The sequence below is a fragment of the Dermochelys coriacea genome, chromosome 8 (genome assembly GCF_009764565.3).
Source record: "Dermochelys coriacea isolate rDerCor1 chromosome 8, rDerCor1.pri.v4, whole genome shotgun sequence".
NCBI classification, from domain to species: Eukaryota; Metazoa; Chordata; order Testudines; family Dermochelyidae; genus Dermochelys; species Dermochelys coriacea.
In genome coordinates this window covers 38,840,303-38,856,938 of record NC_050075.1, presented here as the reverse complement: position 1 = coordinate 38,856,938, position 16,636 = coordinate 38,840,303, and the positions used below count along the sequence as shown (strand labels likewise).

At 52.8% G+C, this 16,636-nt stretch overlaps 1 protein-coding gene across 1 annotated transcript in view; it reads left to right on the top strand.

The window, feature by feature from the left end:
* The first annotated feature begins 13,663 nt into the window (after positions 1 to 13,663).
* The window catches only part of HDAC3 (histone deacetylase 3), a 30,792-nt gene continuing 27,819 nt past the window's right edge, over positions 13,664 to 16,636 (top strand). Inside the window, exon 1 of the mRNA XM_038413029.2 lies at positions 13,664 to 14,402. Coding sequence (XP_038268957.1) covers positions 14,348 to 14,402 — 55 coding nt within the window. The 5' untranslated portion in view covers positions 13,664 to 14,347. The remainder of the gene's footprint in view (positions 14,403 to 16,636) is intronic.

Below are 16,636 nucleotides of genomic sequence, written 5' to 3'. Positions count from 1 at the left end.
GTAGGATTCAGGCCTGTATTTTTGCCTGAGATAGAATTTTAGGTTTTGTTTGCCCATTTGATTTTTAATATATTTATATTTTTACTAATATGTGTAAACAAAGGACAAAAACATTGTGTATGTTGCTTTTGCCTAGCCACATGGGGTTCTTAGTATAATGGAAACAAATAAGAACAGCTAAAGTGTTGCAAGGTATGGTGGAAGTGTAATATATAAGCATACACTGGAATGCTGCCTGGCTCCTTTCTCAAGCCAAGTGTGATGGAGTAGGGAGTGTGGAGTATTGACCTGGTAATGTTGTGTGGGAATTTTTCTGGTTTACTGTCTACATTGGTGCCGGATGGTGGTGGGATATCAGGGTGTGAATTCACTTGCGGGATGATACTTGAGCATGTAACCTGAGCCCAGGAGGGGGTTGGGGCCAGGTGATACCTTCTGCCCGTGAAACTGAACAAAGGTTGGAGGAGGAGCCGGGGGTATGTGGCTAGGGGGAGACTGCTGGAGGTGGTTTCAGTTTAGAGCTGGCTGGGGAAACGGAGGGAGGCCCAGAAGCGGGGTCTGGGCTCCCTACCCACCAAGATGGACCTGACTGAGAGGTCCTGTTTTCTGTATACAAGCTCTGTTTTGGACTGTGTTCTTGACATCTAATAAACCTTCTGTTTTACTGGCTGGCTGAGAGTCACGGTGAATTGCAGGAAGTGGCGGGTCAGGGCCCTGACTCCCCCACACTCCGTGACAATTGGTGGTAGCGGGGGGATGTACTGCACCCTGTGGATGGTGCTTCCTGCAGAAAGTGACTGGGGAGCAGTAAAATGAAGGGGGATTAATGAGGACCAGGCGTTCTGAAGGCCCAGAGAGGAGAAGTTGCAGGGGTGGAGGATCTGCGCTTAACTCCTGGGAGTGTCTGACCAGCAAGAAGCACTGTTGCAGTAATGGGGTCCCCCTGGGGCCTGCGGTGAGCCATTCCAGGGGTGGAGGAGTCTGCGGCTTGATCCTAGTGGAGAGAAGGACTATTGCAGAACTGGGTCCCCCTGGTGAGTGGTTCCAGGGGCGAAGGAGTCTGCGGCTTGACCCTGGGAGAGAGGTGGTGACCTGGAGAAGGGCTGGCACAGTAGGGGTTCTTCCGGGAAACCGTGGGAAGCTAAGAGCACACAGGTCTGTGAGTCCACAGCAACTTGGGAACAGTGGAAAGATGTATAACCATCTCCTTAAGAGGGACCTGGTAGAGCTGTGCAAGCAGAGGGGAATGCATGTTGGAAAGCTCATCAAAGAACAGCTGATTGCCCAACTGGAGGAGAAGGATCACTCAGAGGAGCAGATCCCTGTCTCTGAGGGAAGCAGCCTGGTAGATGCAACACGGACACTGGTGTCTGACCCAGCTGGGAGGGGTCAGACTGCTGCCGAGGGCATTCCGAGGCCCCTCCTACTTATGGCTAGGGGAGGAGCTGGAAGGAGCCCAGTGAACACAGGGGGCACTGTGACTCCAGCGGCCAGCAGGGGATCCTCATGGCGGAGTTCCCCATCGCTAGAGCTGAGGCAGCTGGAATGGGAGAGGGAGATAAAACTGAAAGAGCTGGAGCTGAGGCAGCATGAACTGGAGGAGGGGGAGAAACAGCGACAGCATGAAATGGAGTTGGCAAGGTTGAGGAGCAGAATGGCCCCTGCTGTGGTGAGTAAGGGGGGACCCAGGACTGTATGGAGCTTTGATAAGTGCATCCTGTCCCAGTTTAAGGAAGGGGAGGACATAGATGAATTCCTGATTGCCTTTGAGAAGGCCTGCAAGCTGCTCAGGGTTGACACTGCAGACAGGCTCCGGTTTCTCACCCCCTTACTGGACCCCAAAGCCCGTGGGGATGTACAGCCGAATGGAAGGGGTGGAGGCAGGGGACTATAAATTGTTCAAAAAGGCCCCGCTACGCAAGTTTGGGATGACTCCCAAGGCGTACCGGAAAAAGTTCCTGAGTCAGCGTAAAACCCCTGAGGACACATATCTGGAACCGATCCTCCAAATGGAGGGATATGTCCACAAGTGGGCAGATGGGGCCCAGACTAAGGAGGACATGGTTAAACTGATTGCAGTGGAGCAACTGTATGAATATTGCCCATCCGACCAGAGGATATGGTTGGTGGACAAAAAGCCAGAGGACCTGCAGAGCATCTGGCCAACGAGTTTGTGGACAGCTGATCAGGGGATGGAAAGGAGGAGTCCCAAAAGACTAAGCCCAATTATGCAGAGAGTCACCCTGGGACCCCACAAAGGGGAAATATGGAGAACCCCTCCCAAGGGAAACAACTGGCATCTGGATCAACCACCTGGCTCAAGGGGAAGAACGGAACATGAACTGCTATTACTGTGGCCAGAGAGGTCACATACAGACCCAATGCCCCAAGCTCAAGGACAGACTGAGCAGACCAAACCCACACAGGGTTAACTGGGTAGAGACACAGCTGGAGGAGGGGCAAGCTTCCTAGGCGGGGGGGCTGGCAGCTTACCAACTGCTCAGGAGGGAGGAGTTTCCCAGACCAGCTGCACTGGGGGGCTGGATGCTCCAGACTCAAGGTTCTCAGTTTACAGGGTGGGTGTGGGGCTGTCCCTGCGGAGCGAGTGTCTTGTTCCCCTAGAGGTGGATGGGAGGAAGGTCAATGGATCCTGGGACATGGGCGCTGAGGTGATGCAGGCCTGGGCTGAGGTGGTGGCCCCAGATCAGGTGGTGCCCAACACCTACCTGACCCTGATGGGTGTGGGCAGGACCCCATTCAAGGTGCCCGTGGTGAGGGTACATCTGAAATAGGGAGGCAAGGAGGACCCCAAGGACATGGGAGGTGCACTATCATTTGCACACTGAGGTGTTGATGGGGAGTGACCTAGAGGATTGGCCAAGTAACCCCCAAAACACCCTAGTCATGACCTGTAGCCAGAGTTGGTGAGGGGCGCTACGCCCTGACATCGGGGAGGGTACCTCACCGGAGGCACAGGACCCTACCCTAGTGGGAGGGAGTGCCCAGGGGCTTAGAGAGGCAGTGGCTTCAGACCCAGCAGGCAAGAGGGAGCAGGTCCCCATCCCTTCCCTAGCTGCTGAATTCCAGGCCGAGTTGCAGAAAGATCCCCCCTTGCAGAAGCTAAGGGACGTGGCTGACCTCAGTGTGGCACAGACCATGGGGAGAGGTTGCCAGGAGAGGTTCCTGTGGGAGAAGGGATTCCTGTACCGAGAATGGGCTCCCCCAGGGGAAGTGGAGTTGTGGGGGATCCGGAGGCAGCTATTTGCTCCAACCCCTCAGACAGAGACAAACACCTGCAAGATCTCTATCATGCATTCTTACAACTACAATATCCACCTGCTGAAGTGAAGAAACAGATTGACATAGCCAGAAGAGTACCCAGAAGTCACCTACTACAGGACAGGCCCACAAAGAAAATAACAGAACGCCACTAGCCATCACCTTCAGCCCCTAACTAAAAGCTCTCCAACGCATCATCAAGGATCTACAACCTATCCTGAAGGAGGACCCATCACTCTCACAGATCTTGGGAGACAGGCCAGTCCTTGCTTACAGACAGCCCCCCAACCTGAAGCAAATACTCACCAGCAACCACACACCATACAACAGAACCACTAGCCCAGGAATCTATAAAAACAAAAACAAAGCCCGTTGCCAACTCTGTCCACATATCTATTCAGGGGACACCATCATAGGGCCTAATCACATCAGCCACAATATCAGAGGCTCGTTCACCTGCACATTTACCAATGTGATATATGCCATCATGTGCCAGCAATGCCCCTCTGCCATGTACATTGGTCAAACTGGACAGTCTCTACGTAAAAGAATAAATGGATACAAATCAGACGTTAACATTCAAACACCAGTCGGAGAACACTTCAATCTCTCTGGTCACACGATTATAGACCCGAGAGTGGCTATCCTTCAGCAAAAAAACTTCAAAAACAGACTCCAATGAGAGACTGCTGAATTGGAATTAATTTGCAAACCAGATACAATTAACTTAGGCTTGAATAGAAACTGGGAGTGGTTGGGTCATTACATAAAGTAAAACTATTTCCCCATGTTATTTCTCCTCCCACCCCACCCCCCACTGTTCTTCAGACATTCTTGTTAACTGCTGGAAATGGCTCACCTTGATTATCACCACAAAAGGTTTTCCTCCTTCCCCCCCTCCTTCCTGCTGGTAATAGCTCATCTTAAGTGATCACTCTCCTTACAGTGTGTATGATAAAACCCATTGTTTCATGTTCTCTAAGTGTGTATATAAATCTCCCCACCGTATTTCCCACCGAATGCATCCGATGAAATGAGCTGTAGCTCACAAAAGCTTATGCTCAAATAAATTTGTTAGTCTCTAAGGTGTCACAAGAACTCCTTTTCTTTTTTACTGCAAGCTACTGTACCTGGCCCATGACATCCCTCTTTCAGGACACCAGGGAATTCAGCGTACTATAACAGCCTCTGCCTGGAACTTTTACTGGCCTGGAGTCTTTACTATTGTCCAACAGTATTGCTGATCCTGTGACCCCTGTCAGAGGGTGGGGAAGGCCTGGGACAAGGGGAAAGCGGCTTTGAGACCTCTGCCCATTATAGAAGAGCCTTTTCAGAAGGTGGCTGTGGACATAGTGGGGCCTCTCAGCAAGCCGACCTGGTCAGGGAAGAAATACATTCTGATGGTGGTAGATTTCACTACCCATTATCCAGAGGCAGTGGCCTTGTCCTCTGTTGAAACGGACACAATGGCAGATGCACTGCTGATCATTTTCAGCCGAATGGAGTTCCCCAAAGAAGTCTTGACAGACCAAGGATCCAACTTCATGTCAGCCCTGCTCTGGTGCTTATGAGAGAAATGTGGGGTCTGGCACATCTGGGCCTCAGCATATCACCCCCAGTCCAGTGGGCTGGTGGAGAGGTTCAATGGAACTCTGAAGATGAAGCTGAAAACCTTAATGAACCAGCACCCAAAGGACTGGGACAAGTACTTTCCTCACCTGCTGTTTGCGTACAGGGAAGTGCCCCGGGAGTCTACCAGGTTTTCGCCTTTTGAACTGTTATATGGAAGAAGGATAAGGGGGGCCCTGGACCTGATGAGAGACGAATGGGAGGGGAAGGCCACTTTCGATGGAGAATCAGTGGTGGAGTATGTCTTGACCTTCCGAGAAAGACTTGCTGAGCTCATGGGCTTGGCCAAGGAGAATCTGGCCAGAGCCCAGAGGAAACAGAAGGTCTGGTATGACTGCACGATGTGGGACCTATGCCACTGGAGACCAGGTGATGGTCCTCATCCCCGTGAGAAGAAACAAACTACAAGCCGCCTGGGAAGGCCTTTTCGAGGTTGTCAGACAACTAAATGAGGTAAACTATATGGTGGAACTGTCTAACTGAGCGCATTGCCATCGGATGTACCATGTTAATATGATGAAGCCATATTATGAAAGGGGGAATGTGGTGTTAGCTGTGTGTGGACATTGGGAGGAGCAGGGAGATGACCCTTTAGTAGATCTATTCCCTGAGACAGGAGTTGACTCCTCCCTGGAAACAATTCCCTTCTCTGATGAGCTAACCCCTGCCCAGCAAGCTGAGATCAGAGGGGTGTTGCATTTGTACCAACAGCTGTTTTCCAACCAGCCTGGACTCAATCTGACTTTCCACTGTGTGGAGACAGGATCGCACCCGCCTATAAGATGCTCTGCCTTCCAAGTCACAGGGAAAACTGCTCAGGACTTGGAAAGAGAGGTCAGTGGCATGCTGGCTTTGGGGGTGATCCAGCCACCTTTCAGCCCTTGGGCCTCGCCTGTGGTGCTGGTCCCCAAAGAGAATGGGTTGATCCGGTTCTGTGTGAACTATCAGAAGCTTAATGCCATCACCGTATCTGATGCCTACCCAATGTCCAGGCCTGATGAGCTCCTAGACAAGCTGGGAGGAGCTTGCTACCTTACCACCATGGATCTTACAAAGAGCTACTGGCAAGTGCCACTGGGTGCTGATGCCAGGCTGAAATCTGCCTTTATCACCCATCTGGGGCTCTGAGTTCCTGACCCTGCCTTTCGGCCTCAAGGGGGTGCCCGCTACCTTCCAGCACCTGGTGGATCAGCTACTGAGGGGGATGGAGAGTTTTGCTGTGGCATATATTGATGACATCTGTGTCTTTAGCCAGACCTGGGAGGACCATGTATCTCAGGTTAAACAAGTGCTGGACTGACTCCAGAAGGCTGGGCTGACCATCAAAGCTGAGAAGTGCAAGGTGGGAATGGCTGAAGTATCTTACCTGGGCCACCGGGTGGGGAGTGGCTGCCTAAAGTCAGAACCAGCCAAGGTGGAGGCAATCAGAGACTGGTCCTCTCCCCAAACCAAAAAGTAGGTCAAAGCCTTTATTGGGATGGCAGGTATTATTGAAGATTTGTGCCACACTTTAGCTCCATAGCCAGCACCATCACTGAGTTATGCAAGAAGGGGAAGCCAGACCAGGTGGTCTGGACCGAGCAGTGCCAGAGGGCTCTCTGTGTGCTGAAGGAGGCTCTGGTCAGTGGCCCAGTTCTGGTAACCCCAGACTTGGACAAGCCCTTTATGGTGTTCACCGATGCCACGGACACGGGGCTGGTTGCAGTGTTAATGTGTGGAAAGGAGGAAATGGATGAAAAGGAGGAGAGACATCCCATCGTGTACGTGAGCAAGAAGTAGTTACCTCGGGAGCAAAACTACGCGGCCATAGAGAAGGACTGCCTGGCTATGGTATGGGCTCTTAAGAAACTAGAGCCCTATCTATTTGGGCGACACTTCATTGTGTACACTGATCACTCCCCCTAACCTGGCTACACCAGATGAAAGGAGCCAACGCCAAGCTCCTGAAGTGGAGTGTGCTCCTGCAGGATTACTATATGGAGGTGGTCCATGTGAAGGGGAGTGCCAACGTGATAGCTGATGCGTTGTCCCGGAGAGGGGGGCCTGAACTTCACCAGGTAACTGGTTAGAGTGATCCCGCTCAGTTCAGTCTCGAAGTGGGGAGTATTGACCTGGTAATATTGCTTGGGAGTTTTACTGGTTTTGGTGCTGGATGGTGGTAGGATATCAGGGTGTGAATGCACTTGGGGGATGATACTTGTGCTTGTAACCTGAGCCCAGGAGGGGGTTGGGGCCAGGTGACACTTTCTGCCCGGGAAACTGAACAAAGGCTGGAGAAGGAGCCAGGGGGTATGGCTGGGGGAAAATTGCTGGAGGGGGTTTCAGTTTAGAACTGGCTGGGGAAATGGAGGGAGGCCCAGAAGTGGGGCCCTACCCGCCAAGATGGACCTGACTGAGAGGTCCTGTTTTCTGTACCTACAAGCTCTGTTTTGGACTATGTTCCTGTGATCTAATAAACCTTGTTTTACTGGTTGGCTGAGAGTCACAGTGAATTGCAGGAAGTGGGGGGGGGGTGCAGGGCCCTGACTCCCCCAAACTTTGTTACACCAAGGTCAAGCAACCAGTTAGGAGGGGCAAGGGAGATGGTGGGAGAGGAGGGAAGAGGCATAAAAAACACTAAAAGCCAAAAAAAAGCCTGGCCTTGGCCAAAATACAACCTTGTTCATTACCCCTCCCATGGAATACAAAAAAGGTGGGACAAAGACCCCAGAGTCACCACCCTTCAAAACAGAACATAACCGTAAGTTGTAAAGGGTGTGATTAGGTGTGTGCACTGCAAGTATATTTGGGCCTGGTAAGGAGGTGGGAATGGGGACACAAGCAAGGCTCTGCGGCATCAGAGCAGGGAAGGGGGATACGGGGCAAATGCTCTGTGGTGTCAGAGCTGGGAACGGAACACTGGAAAACAAATTCTGCCAGCATGCAGCGCTATGGATGTGCTTGCTTGGAACTAACCGCAACAAACATTGCATTGTCTGCACTTCAGAGTTCTGATCTTCTGCTTTCTGTTTGCATGCCAAGAACCAAGGGAGGGTGTGAAGGGAAAGTCCTATAACAGTGGCACATCAGCAAAGACAATGGACCATGGAAGAGCTTAGCCTTCCTGTGAACATTTCAGCCAGACGATGAGTAATGGCTGCTATTACTCAACAAGGCATGCAAGGGCATGTGACCAGACCACAACACTGAACTCCATTTTGGTACCTGTATTTTTCCACAAACTGGGCTGGGAACTTAGCTTGGAACAAAGGGTTTCCGCCTTATGGAAAAACTATATAAGGTGGGGAGTGACATCATCTTTTGGACTCACCCCCCACACAAGAGAACTCCTAGAAACACCTGAGGAACAAAGACTCAACTGGGAGAAGTGCTGGTCCTAGGCTAAAGGCATTTCTATGGAAACTTAGTAGACTGCTGATATCATCAGTCAGGGTGAGAAATTGCTAATCCGAATCCTATCTATCTAGTACATTAGGCTTAGTTTGCATTTTTATATATTTGCTAGGTAATCTGCTTTGATCTGTTTGCTATCACTTAAAATCCATCTTTTTGTAGTTAATAAACTTGTTTTATCTTAACCAGTGTGTCTTTAAGTGAAGTGTCTGAGAAAAATCTCAGCTTGGTTAACAGAGGCTTGGTGCATATCTTTCACACATTGAGGGAAAATTGAAATATATTAATGAGCTTGCATTGTACAGATCCTAGTGCAGTGCAAGACAGTATAAGCCTGGGTATGTACTACAGCAAGGAGTCAAGGCTGGAGAGCTGGGAAATTGCCTGTGGTCTCTTGTTTGTCCTTGAATGACTTAGTTAAAGCACTCACATAGCTCAAGTGGGTGTGTGGCGCCACCTGCTGTCATATTGGGTCATAACAGTGGCTGGAGAGGCTGGCTGAATCACTGGCAGAGCAGTGTGACAAGAGCCAACCTAATTGGCTGGTTAGGGGGCACAGCGGTTCCCACAGCTCCCAGACTGCACCTGTCGCAAGGTCCATCAATGGTTATTAGCCAAAATGGTCAGGGATACAACCTTCTTCTCTGGGTGTCCCTAAACCTCTGACTGCCAGAAGCTGTAACTGAACAACATTGGATGGATCATTTAATAATTTTCCTGTTCTGAAGCCCCTAGCACCAGCCACTGTCAGAAGACAGGATACTGGGCTAGATGGACCTTTGGTCTGACCCAGTATGGCCATTCTTATGTAAGAACCTATGCGTCTCCACCCTTCGTGGTCTCATCTGTTTCCATACTGCATACCCTCAACGGAGCTGAGAAGTTTTTGGAAAGTGTAGGGGACAATTTCCTGGTGCACGTGCTGGAGGAACCAACTAGGGGCAGAGCCCTCCTTGACCTGCTGCTCATAAACAGAGGAGAATTAGTAGGGGAAGCAAAAGTGGATGGGAACCTGGGAGGCAGTAACCATGAGATGGTTGAGTTCAGGATCCTGACACAAGAAGAAAGGAAAGCAGCAGAAAAGCAGAAGGACTTCAGAAAAGCAGACTTTGACTCCTTCAGGGAACTGACAGGCAGGATCCCCTGGGAGAATAACATGAGTGGGAAAGGAATCCAGGAGAGTTGGCTGTATTTTAAAGAATCCTTATTGAGGTTGCAGGAACAAACCATCACAATGTATAGAAAGAATAGTAAATAAGGGGGGCGACCAGCTTGGCTTACCAGTGAAATCCTTGCTGATCTTAAACACAAAAAAGAAGCTTACAAGAAGTGGAAGATTGGACAAATGACCAGGGAGGAGTATAAAAATATTGCTCAGGCATGCAGGAGTGAAATCAGGAAGGCCAAATCACACTTGGACTTCCAGCTAGCAAGGGATGTTAAGAGTAACAAGAAAGGTTTCTTCAGGTATGTTAGTAACAAGAAGGTGGTCAGGGAAAGTGTGGGCCCCTTACTGAATGAGGGAGGCAACCTAGCGACAGAGGATGTGGAAAAAGCTAATGTATTCAATGCTTTTTTTGCCTCCGTCTTCACGAACAAGGTCAGCTCCCAGACTACTGCACTGGGCAGCACAGCATGGGGAGGCGGTGACCAGCCCTCTGTGGAGAAAGAAGTGGTTCGGGACTATTTAGAAAACCTGGACAAGCACAAGTCCATGAGGCCAGATGCGCTGCATCCGAGGGTGCTAAAGGAGTTGGCGGATGTGATTGCTGAGCCATTGGCCAGTATCTTTGAAAACTCATGGCGATCAGGGGAGGCCCCGGATGACTGGAAAAAGGCTAATGTAGTGCCCATCTTTAAAAAAGGGAAGAAGGAGGATCCGAGGAACTACAGGCCAGTCAGCCTCACCTCAGTCCCTGGAAAAATCATGGAGCATGTCCTCAAGGAATCAATTTTGAAGCACTTAGAGGAGAGGAAAGTGATCGGAAACAGTCAGCATGGTTTCACCAAGGGCAAGTCATGCCTGACTAACCTAATTGCCTTCTATGATGAGATAACTGGCTCTGCGGATGAGGGGAAAGCATTGGACGTGTTATTCCTTGACTTTAGCAAAGCTTTTGATACGGTCTCCCACAGTATTCTTGCCAGCAAGTTAAAGAAGTATGAGCTGGATGAATGGACTATAAAGTGGATAGAAAGCTGGCTAGATCATCGGGCTCAACGGGTAGTGATCAATGGCTCCATGTCTAGTGACAGCCGGTATCAAGCGGAGTGCCCCAAGGGTCGGTCCTGGGGCCGGTTTTGTTCAATATTTTCAGTAATGATCTTGAGGATGGCGTGGATTGCACCCTCAGCAAGTTTGCAGATGATACTAAACTGGGAGGAGTGGTAGATATGCTGGAGGGTAGGGATAGGATACCGAGGGACCTAGACAAATTAGAGGATTGGGCCAAAAGAAATCTGATGAGGTTCAACAAGGACAAGTGCAGAGTCCTGCACTTAGGACGGAAGAATCCCATGCACCGCTACAGACTAGGGACTGAGTGGCTAGGCAGCAGTTCTGCAGAAAAGGACCTACGGGTTACAGTGAATGAGAAGCTGGATATGAGTCAACAGTGTGTCCTTGTTGCCAAGAAGGCATTTTGGGCTGTATAAGTAAGAACACTGTCAGCAGACTGAGGGACGTGATCGTTCTCCTGTATTTGGTATTGGTGAGGCCTCATTTGGAATACTGGATCCAGTTTTGGGCCCCACACTACAGAAAGGATGTGGACAAATTGGAAAGAGTCCAGCAGAGGGCAACAATGATTAGGGGGCTGGGGCACATGATTTATGAGAAGAGGCTGAGGGAACTGGGCTTATTTAGTCTGCAGACGAGAAGAATGAGTGGTGATTTGATAGCAGCCTTCAACTAACTGAACGGAGGGTTCCAAAGAGGATGGATCTAGACTGTTCTCAGTGGTAGCAGATGACAGAACGAGGAATAATGATCTCAAGTTGCAGTGGGGGAGGTTTAAGTTGGATATTAGGAAAAACTTTTTCACTAGGAGGATGGTGAAGCACTGGAATGGGTTACCAAGGGAGGTGGTGGAATCTCCCTCCTTAGATGTTTTTAAGGTCAGGCTTGACAAAGCCCTGGCTGGGATGATTTAGTTGGAGATTGGTCCTGCTTTGAGTAGGGGGTTGGACTAGATGACCTCCTGAGGTCCCTTCCAACCCTGATATTCTATGAGTCTATGATATGATTAGTATATCCTGACATACATAAGAAGGAAAGGATTGTGGTGGGCAGATTTTGTCAGTCAATTGCTAAATCTTGGTTAGCTCCTTTTCAGAAAGGCAGGTACCTGAAACTGATTCTTAAATTCATGAGACAGTAGCTGCCTCATTAGTTTGTTATAGGACTGTCTGATTTCTTCTTTGGGACAGTTCCTTCTGTTGAGACAAGAATTCCCTTGGCTTCTGCAGCCACTGCAAAATCTGCCCTTTGAATACTAACAGCCATTTGGGACATGTGCAGTCTATTATCAGCATTATCATTATCAGCAGGTTTGATGTATGAGATGTAAAGATTTTCCCATTCACTTTCAAAGATGCCCTCAAAGGCTGAAGTTAATGATATTGCTAACTTTTATTACTCAAAGCTTTAGGGAAATACTACTTTTTTAAGGTACATTTTATTTTATTTATGGTGAATCTTGCCCATATGCTCAGGGTTTAGCTGATCGCCATATTTGGGGTTGGGAAGGAATTTTCCTCCAGGGCAGATTGGAGAGGCCCTGGAGGTTTTTTGCCTTCCTCTGTAGCATGGGGCACGGGTCACTTGAGGGAGGCTTCTCTGCTCCTTGAAGTCTTTAAACCACGATTTGAGGACTTCAATAGCTTAGACATAGGTGAGGTTTTTCGTAGGAGTGGGTGGGTGAGATTCTGTGACCTGCGCTGTGCAGGAGGCCGGACTAGATGATCAGAATGGTCCCTTCTGACCTTAGTATCTATGAATCTATTTAGGAAGTCTTAGCAAGCTTGCACATACTATCCATGTAAATATCAGAGACAATACAATAAACATTACAGGAGTGACCTTATCTATAGTGTCACATTATATGATAACATTACTGGTGTTCTATTTAACAGGGTGTTACCATATTAGAGGAAAATATTTTTAGTGGATTTTTAATTGCTATATCAAGTGGCGAGTCTCAGATTTTTACCACCCTTTCTCTCTTTGATTCAAGTAGTTCTGGAGTGAATAATCGCTCTGGGCCTGGCCTTCTCTTGTGCTAAGACTGCTGCCTTTCTGTGTGGGAGAAGGAATCTGTCCCTATTTTAGTGCCTTTGTGGTTTTTTCCTGCCCTCACCCATAGGGAGAGACTGATTTACAAGTCTTTTATGCTTCAATTTTTAATTTTAACAATTGCTGTGGCCCTCCCTTTAATTATCAGAGAGACTTCTTACTATCCTAACCCTTGCCAGTTTGCAGAGCCCTGCAAATCTGTGGATATCCACTTTATATCCAGGGACCATGTTTGGAGATTTTGTATCCGCACAGAGTTTTAGCAGTTCAGATAGAGGCTGGTAGGAGGAGTCAGTTTTGAGTGACATACACGGACATGTCCCAGGTCATAGGCATCCACTGGCATTTCCTGTCCTGACATGAGGACCGAGGGCTGCATTGGCAATGTTAGTTTTTACGCTGCGTCCTCTCAATTTCTCTGGTCAGTCGATTACAGACCTAAAAGTGGCAATACTTCAACAAAAAAACTTCAAAAACAGACTCCAAGGAGAGACTGCTGAATTGGAATTAATTTGCAAACTGGATACAATTAATTTAGGCTTGAATAGCGACTGGGAATGGATGGGTCATTACACAAAGTAAAACTATTTCCCCATGTTTATCCCCCCTCCCCCCCCACACTGTTCCTCAGACGTTCTTTTCAACTGCTGGAAATGGCCCACCTTGATTATCACCACAAAAGGTCCCCCCTCCTCTCCTGCTGGTAATAGCTCACCTTGCAGTGATCACTCTTTTTTCCACCAAATGCATCCGATGAAGTGAGCTGTAGCTCACGAAAGCTTATGCTCTAATAAATTTGTTAGTCTCTAAGGTGCCACAAGTACTCCTTTTCTTTTTGCGAATACAGACTAACACGGCTGCTACTCTCAAAGCAGTGATCACTCTGGTTACAGGGTGCATGGCAACACCCATTGTTTCATGTTCTCTGTGTGTGTATATCAATCTCCCCACTGTATTTTCCACTGCATGCATCCGATGAAGGGAGCTGTAGCTCAGGAGCCTTATGCTCAAATCAATTTGTTAGTCTCTAAGGTGCCACAAGTCCTCCTTTTCTTTCCGCTCTTGGGGTGGCCTTGCCGCTGCCCGCCTCTCTGCCTTGGGAGAGAGCTCGGCCTCGCTCACCCGCAGGCTGCTGCCGAGCTTTCCGGAGCCGGGGTGACCGCCCCCGGCTCGCCCTAAGGCTTCTCCCTGCTGTTCACCGAGGCGCTAAGGCGGCCTGGGGGACTCCACGGCCTCTCCTCCAAGCGCCGAGGCGCGCCTCGAGCGGGCCGCCGCCGGCTGGGGGAGGAAGAGCCGAGTCCCGGGCTCCCGCTCGCCGCCGCCTCGTTGGGTACAGCGCTCCCGGCAGCCCAGCCGGGCGTCAGCGCGGCCACGCAAACGGGCGGGTTCAAGCTCCCGCGCCCCCAGCAGGCCGCGCAAGGCTGTGCCCGGGGCGAAGCCGGGCGCTCCCAGGGGCTGCGGGGAGCCGCGAGGACAAGAGCGCCCCAAGGCTGCTCCGTGAAGACAGCGGGGTCACAGCCCCGCTAGCTGCGCGCGCAGAAACTCTGATTGCAGCGCGACGGGGGATGGGACCGGCGGCGACCCAAAGCTCGTCCGCTCGGCAGGGCCCCGACCCGCGTAATTCCGCTCAGGGCCCAGCGGGGCGGGCTCGTGCCAGCACCTCGGGTTTGGGGGCGGGGTCGGAGCGCGGCGCGCTGACGTCACCGGTTGTGGGCGTGGCACGGAGGCGGCCGTTCCTAGCGGCGGCGCGCCATGGCTAAGACCGTGGCCTATTTCTATGACCCGGACGTGGGCAACTTCCATTACGGTAAGGGGTAGGTGGCCGGCGGTGGCCAGCGGCCCTCTTCGTAGCCCTGGGCGGGTGGTGGAGGGCAGGGAGCGGGTCTTGGGCCGATAGGGCACGCGGGGGGCAGGGAGCGGGCTCTGCGTGGGTGGCGGAGGGCAGGGAGTGGGCTTTGAGTGGGTAGGGGACCGGGGGAAGGGAGCAGGTGGTGAGTGGGTGGTGGAGGGCAGGGAGTGGGCTTTGAGTGGGTAGGGGACGGGGGAAGGGAGCAGGTGGTGAGTGGGTGGTGGAGGGCAGGGAGTGGGCTTTGAGTGGGTAGGGGACGGGGGAAGGGAGCAGGTGGTGAGTGGGTGGTGGAGGGCAGGGAGTGGGCCCTGGGCGGATAGGGCACCAGGGGCGCAGGGAGCGGGCCCTGGGTGGGTGGTGGAGGAGGGCAGGGAGTGGGCTTTGAGTGGGTAGGGGACGGGGGAAGGGAGCAGGTGGTGAGTGGGTGGTGGAGGGCAGGGAGTGGGCTTTGAGTGGGTAGGGGACCGGGGGAAGGGAGCAGGTGGTGAGTGGGTGGTGGAGGGCAGGGAGTGGGCTTTGAGTTGGTAGGGGACGGGGGAAGGGAGCAGGTGGTGAGTGGGTGGTGGAGGGCAGGGAGTGGGCTTTGAGTGGGTAGGGGACCGGGGGAAGGGAGCAGGTGGTGAGTGGGTGGTGGAGGGCAGGGAGTGGGCTTTGAGTGGGTAGGGGACCGGGGGAAGGGAGCAGGTGGTGAGTGGGTGGTGGAGGGCAGGGAGTGGGCTTTGAGTGGGTAGGGGACCGGGGGAAGGGAGCAGGTGGTGAGTGGGTGGTGGAGGGTAGGGAGTGGGCCCTGGGCGGATAGGGCACCAGGGGCGCAGGGAGCGGGCTCTGCGTGGGTGGCGGAGGGCAGGGAGTGGGCTTTGAGTGGGTAGGGGACGGGGGAAGGGAGCAGGTGGTGAGTGGGTGGTGGAGGGCAGGGAGTGGGCTTTGAGTGGGTAGGGGACGGGGGAAGGGAGCAGGTGGTGAGTGGGTGGTGGAGGGCAGGGAGTGGGCCCTGGGCGGATAGGGCACCAGGGGCGCAGGGAGCGGGCCCTGGGTGGGTGGTGGAGGAGGGCAGGGAGTGGGCTTTGAGTGGGTAGGGGACCGGGGGAAGGGAGCAGGTGGTGAGTGGGTGGTGGAGGGCAGGGAGTGGGCTTTGAGTGGGTAGGGGACGGGGGAAGGGAGCAGGTGGTGAGTGGGTGGTGGAGGGCAGGGAGTGGGCTTTGAGTGGGTAGGGGACCGGGGGAAGGGAGCAGGTGGTGAGTGGGTGGTGGAGGGCAGGGAGTGGGCTTTGAGTGGGTAGGGGACCGGGGGAAGGGAGCAGGTGGTGAGTGGGTGGTGGAGGGCAGGGAGTGGGCTTTGAGTGGGTAGGGGACCGGGGGAAGGGAGCAGGTGGTGAGTGGGTGGTGGAGGGCAGGGAGTGGGCCCTGGGCGGATAGGGCACCAGGGGCGCAGGGAGCGGGCCCTGGGTGGGTGGTGGAGGAGGGCAGGGAGTGGGCTTTGAGTGGGTAGGGGACGGGGGAAGGGAGCAGGTGGTGAGTGGGTGGTGGAGGGCAGGGAGTGGGCTTTGAGTGGGTAGGGGACCCGGGGAAGGGAGCAGGTGGTGAGTGGGTGGTGGAGGGCAGGGAGTGGGCCCTGGGCGGATAGGGCACCAGGGGCGCAGGGAGCGGGCCCTGGGTGGGTGGTGGAGGAGGGCAGGGAGTGGGCTTTGAGTGGGTAGGGGACCGGGGGAAGGGAGCAGGTGGTGAGTGGGTGGTGGAGGGCAGGGAGTGGGCTTTGAGTGGGTAGGGGACGGGGGAAGGGAGCAGGTGGTGAGTGGGTGGTGGAGGGCAGGGAGTGGGCTTTGAGTGGGTAGGGGACCGGGGGAAGGGAGCAGGTGGTGAGTGGGTGGTGGAGGGCAGGGAGTGGGCTTTGAGTGGGTAGGGGACCGGGGGAAGGGAGCAGGTGGTGAGTAGGTGGTGGAGGGCAGGGAGTGGGCTTTGAGTGGGTAGGGGACCGGGGGAAGGGAGCAGGTGGTGAGTGGGTGGTGGAGGGCAGGGAGTGGGCTTTGAGTGGGTAGGGACCGGGGGAAGGGAGCAGGTGGTGAGTGGGTGGTGGAGGGCAGGGAGTGGGCTTTGAGTGGGTAGGGGACCGGGGGAAGGGAGCAGGTGGTGAGTAGGTGGTGGAGGGCAGGGAGTGGGCCCTGGGCGGATAGGGCACCAGGGGCGCAGGGAGCG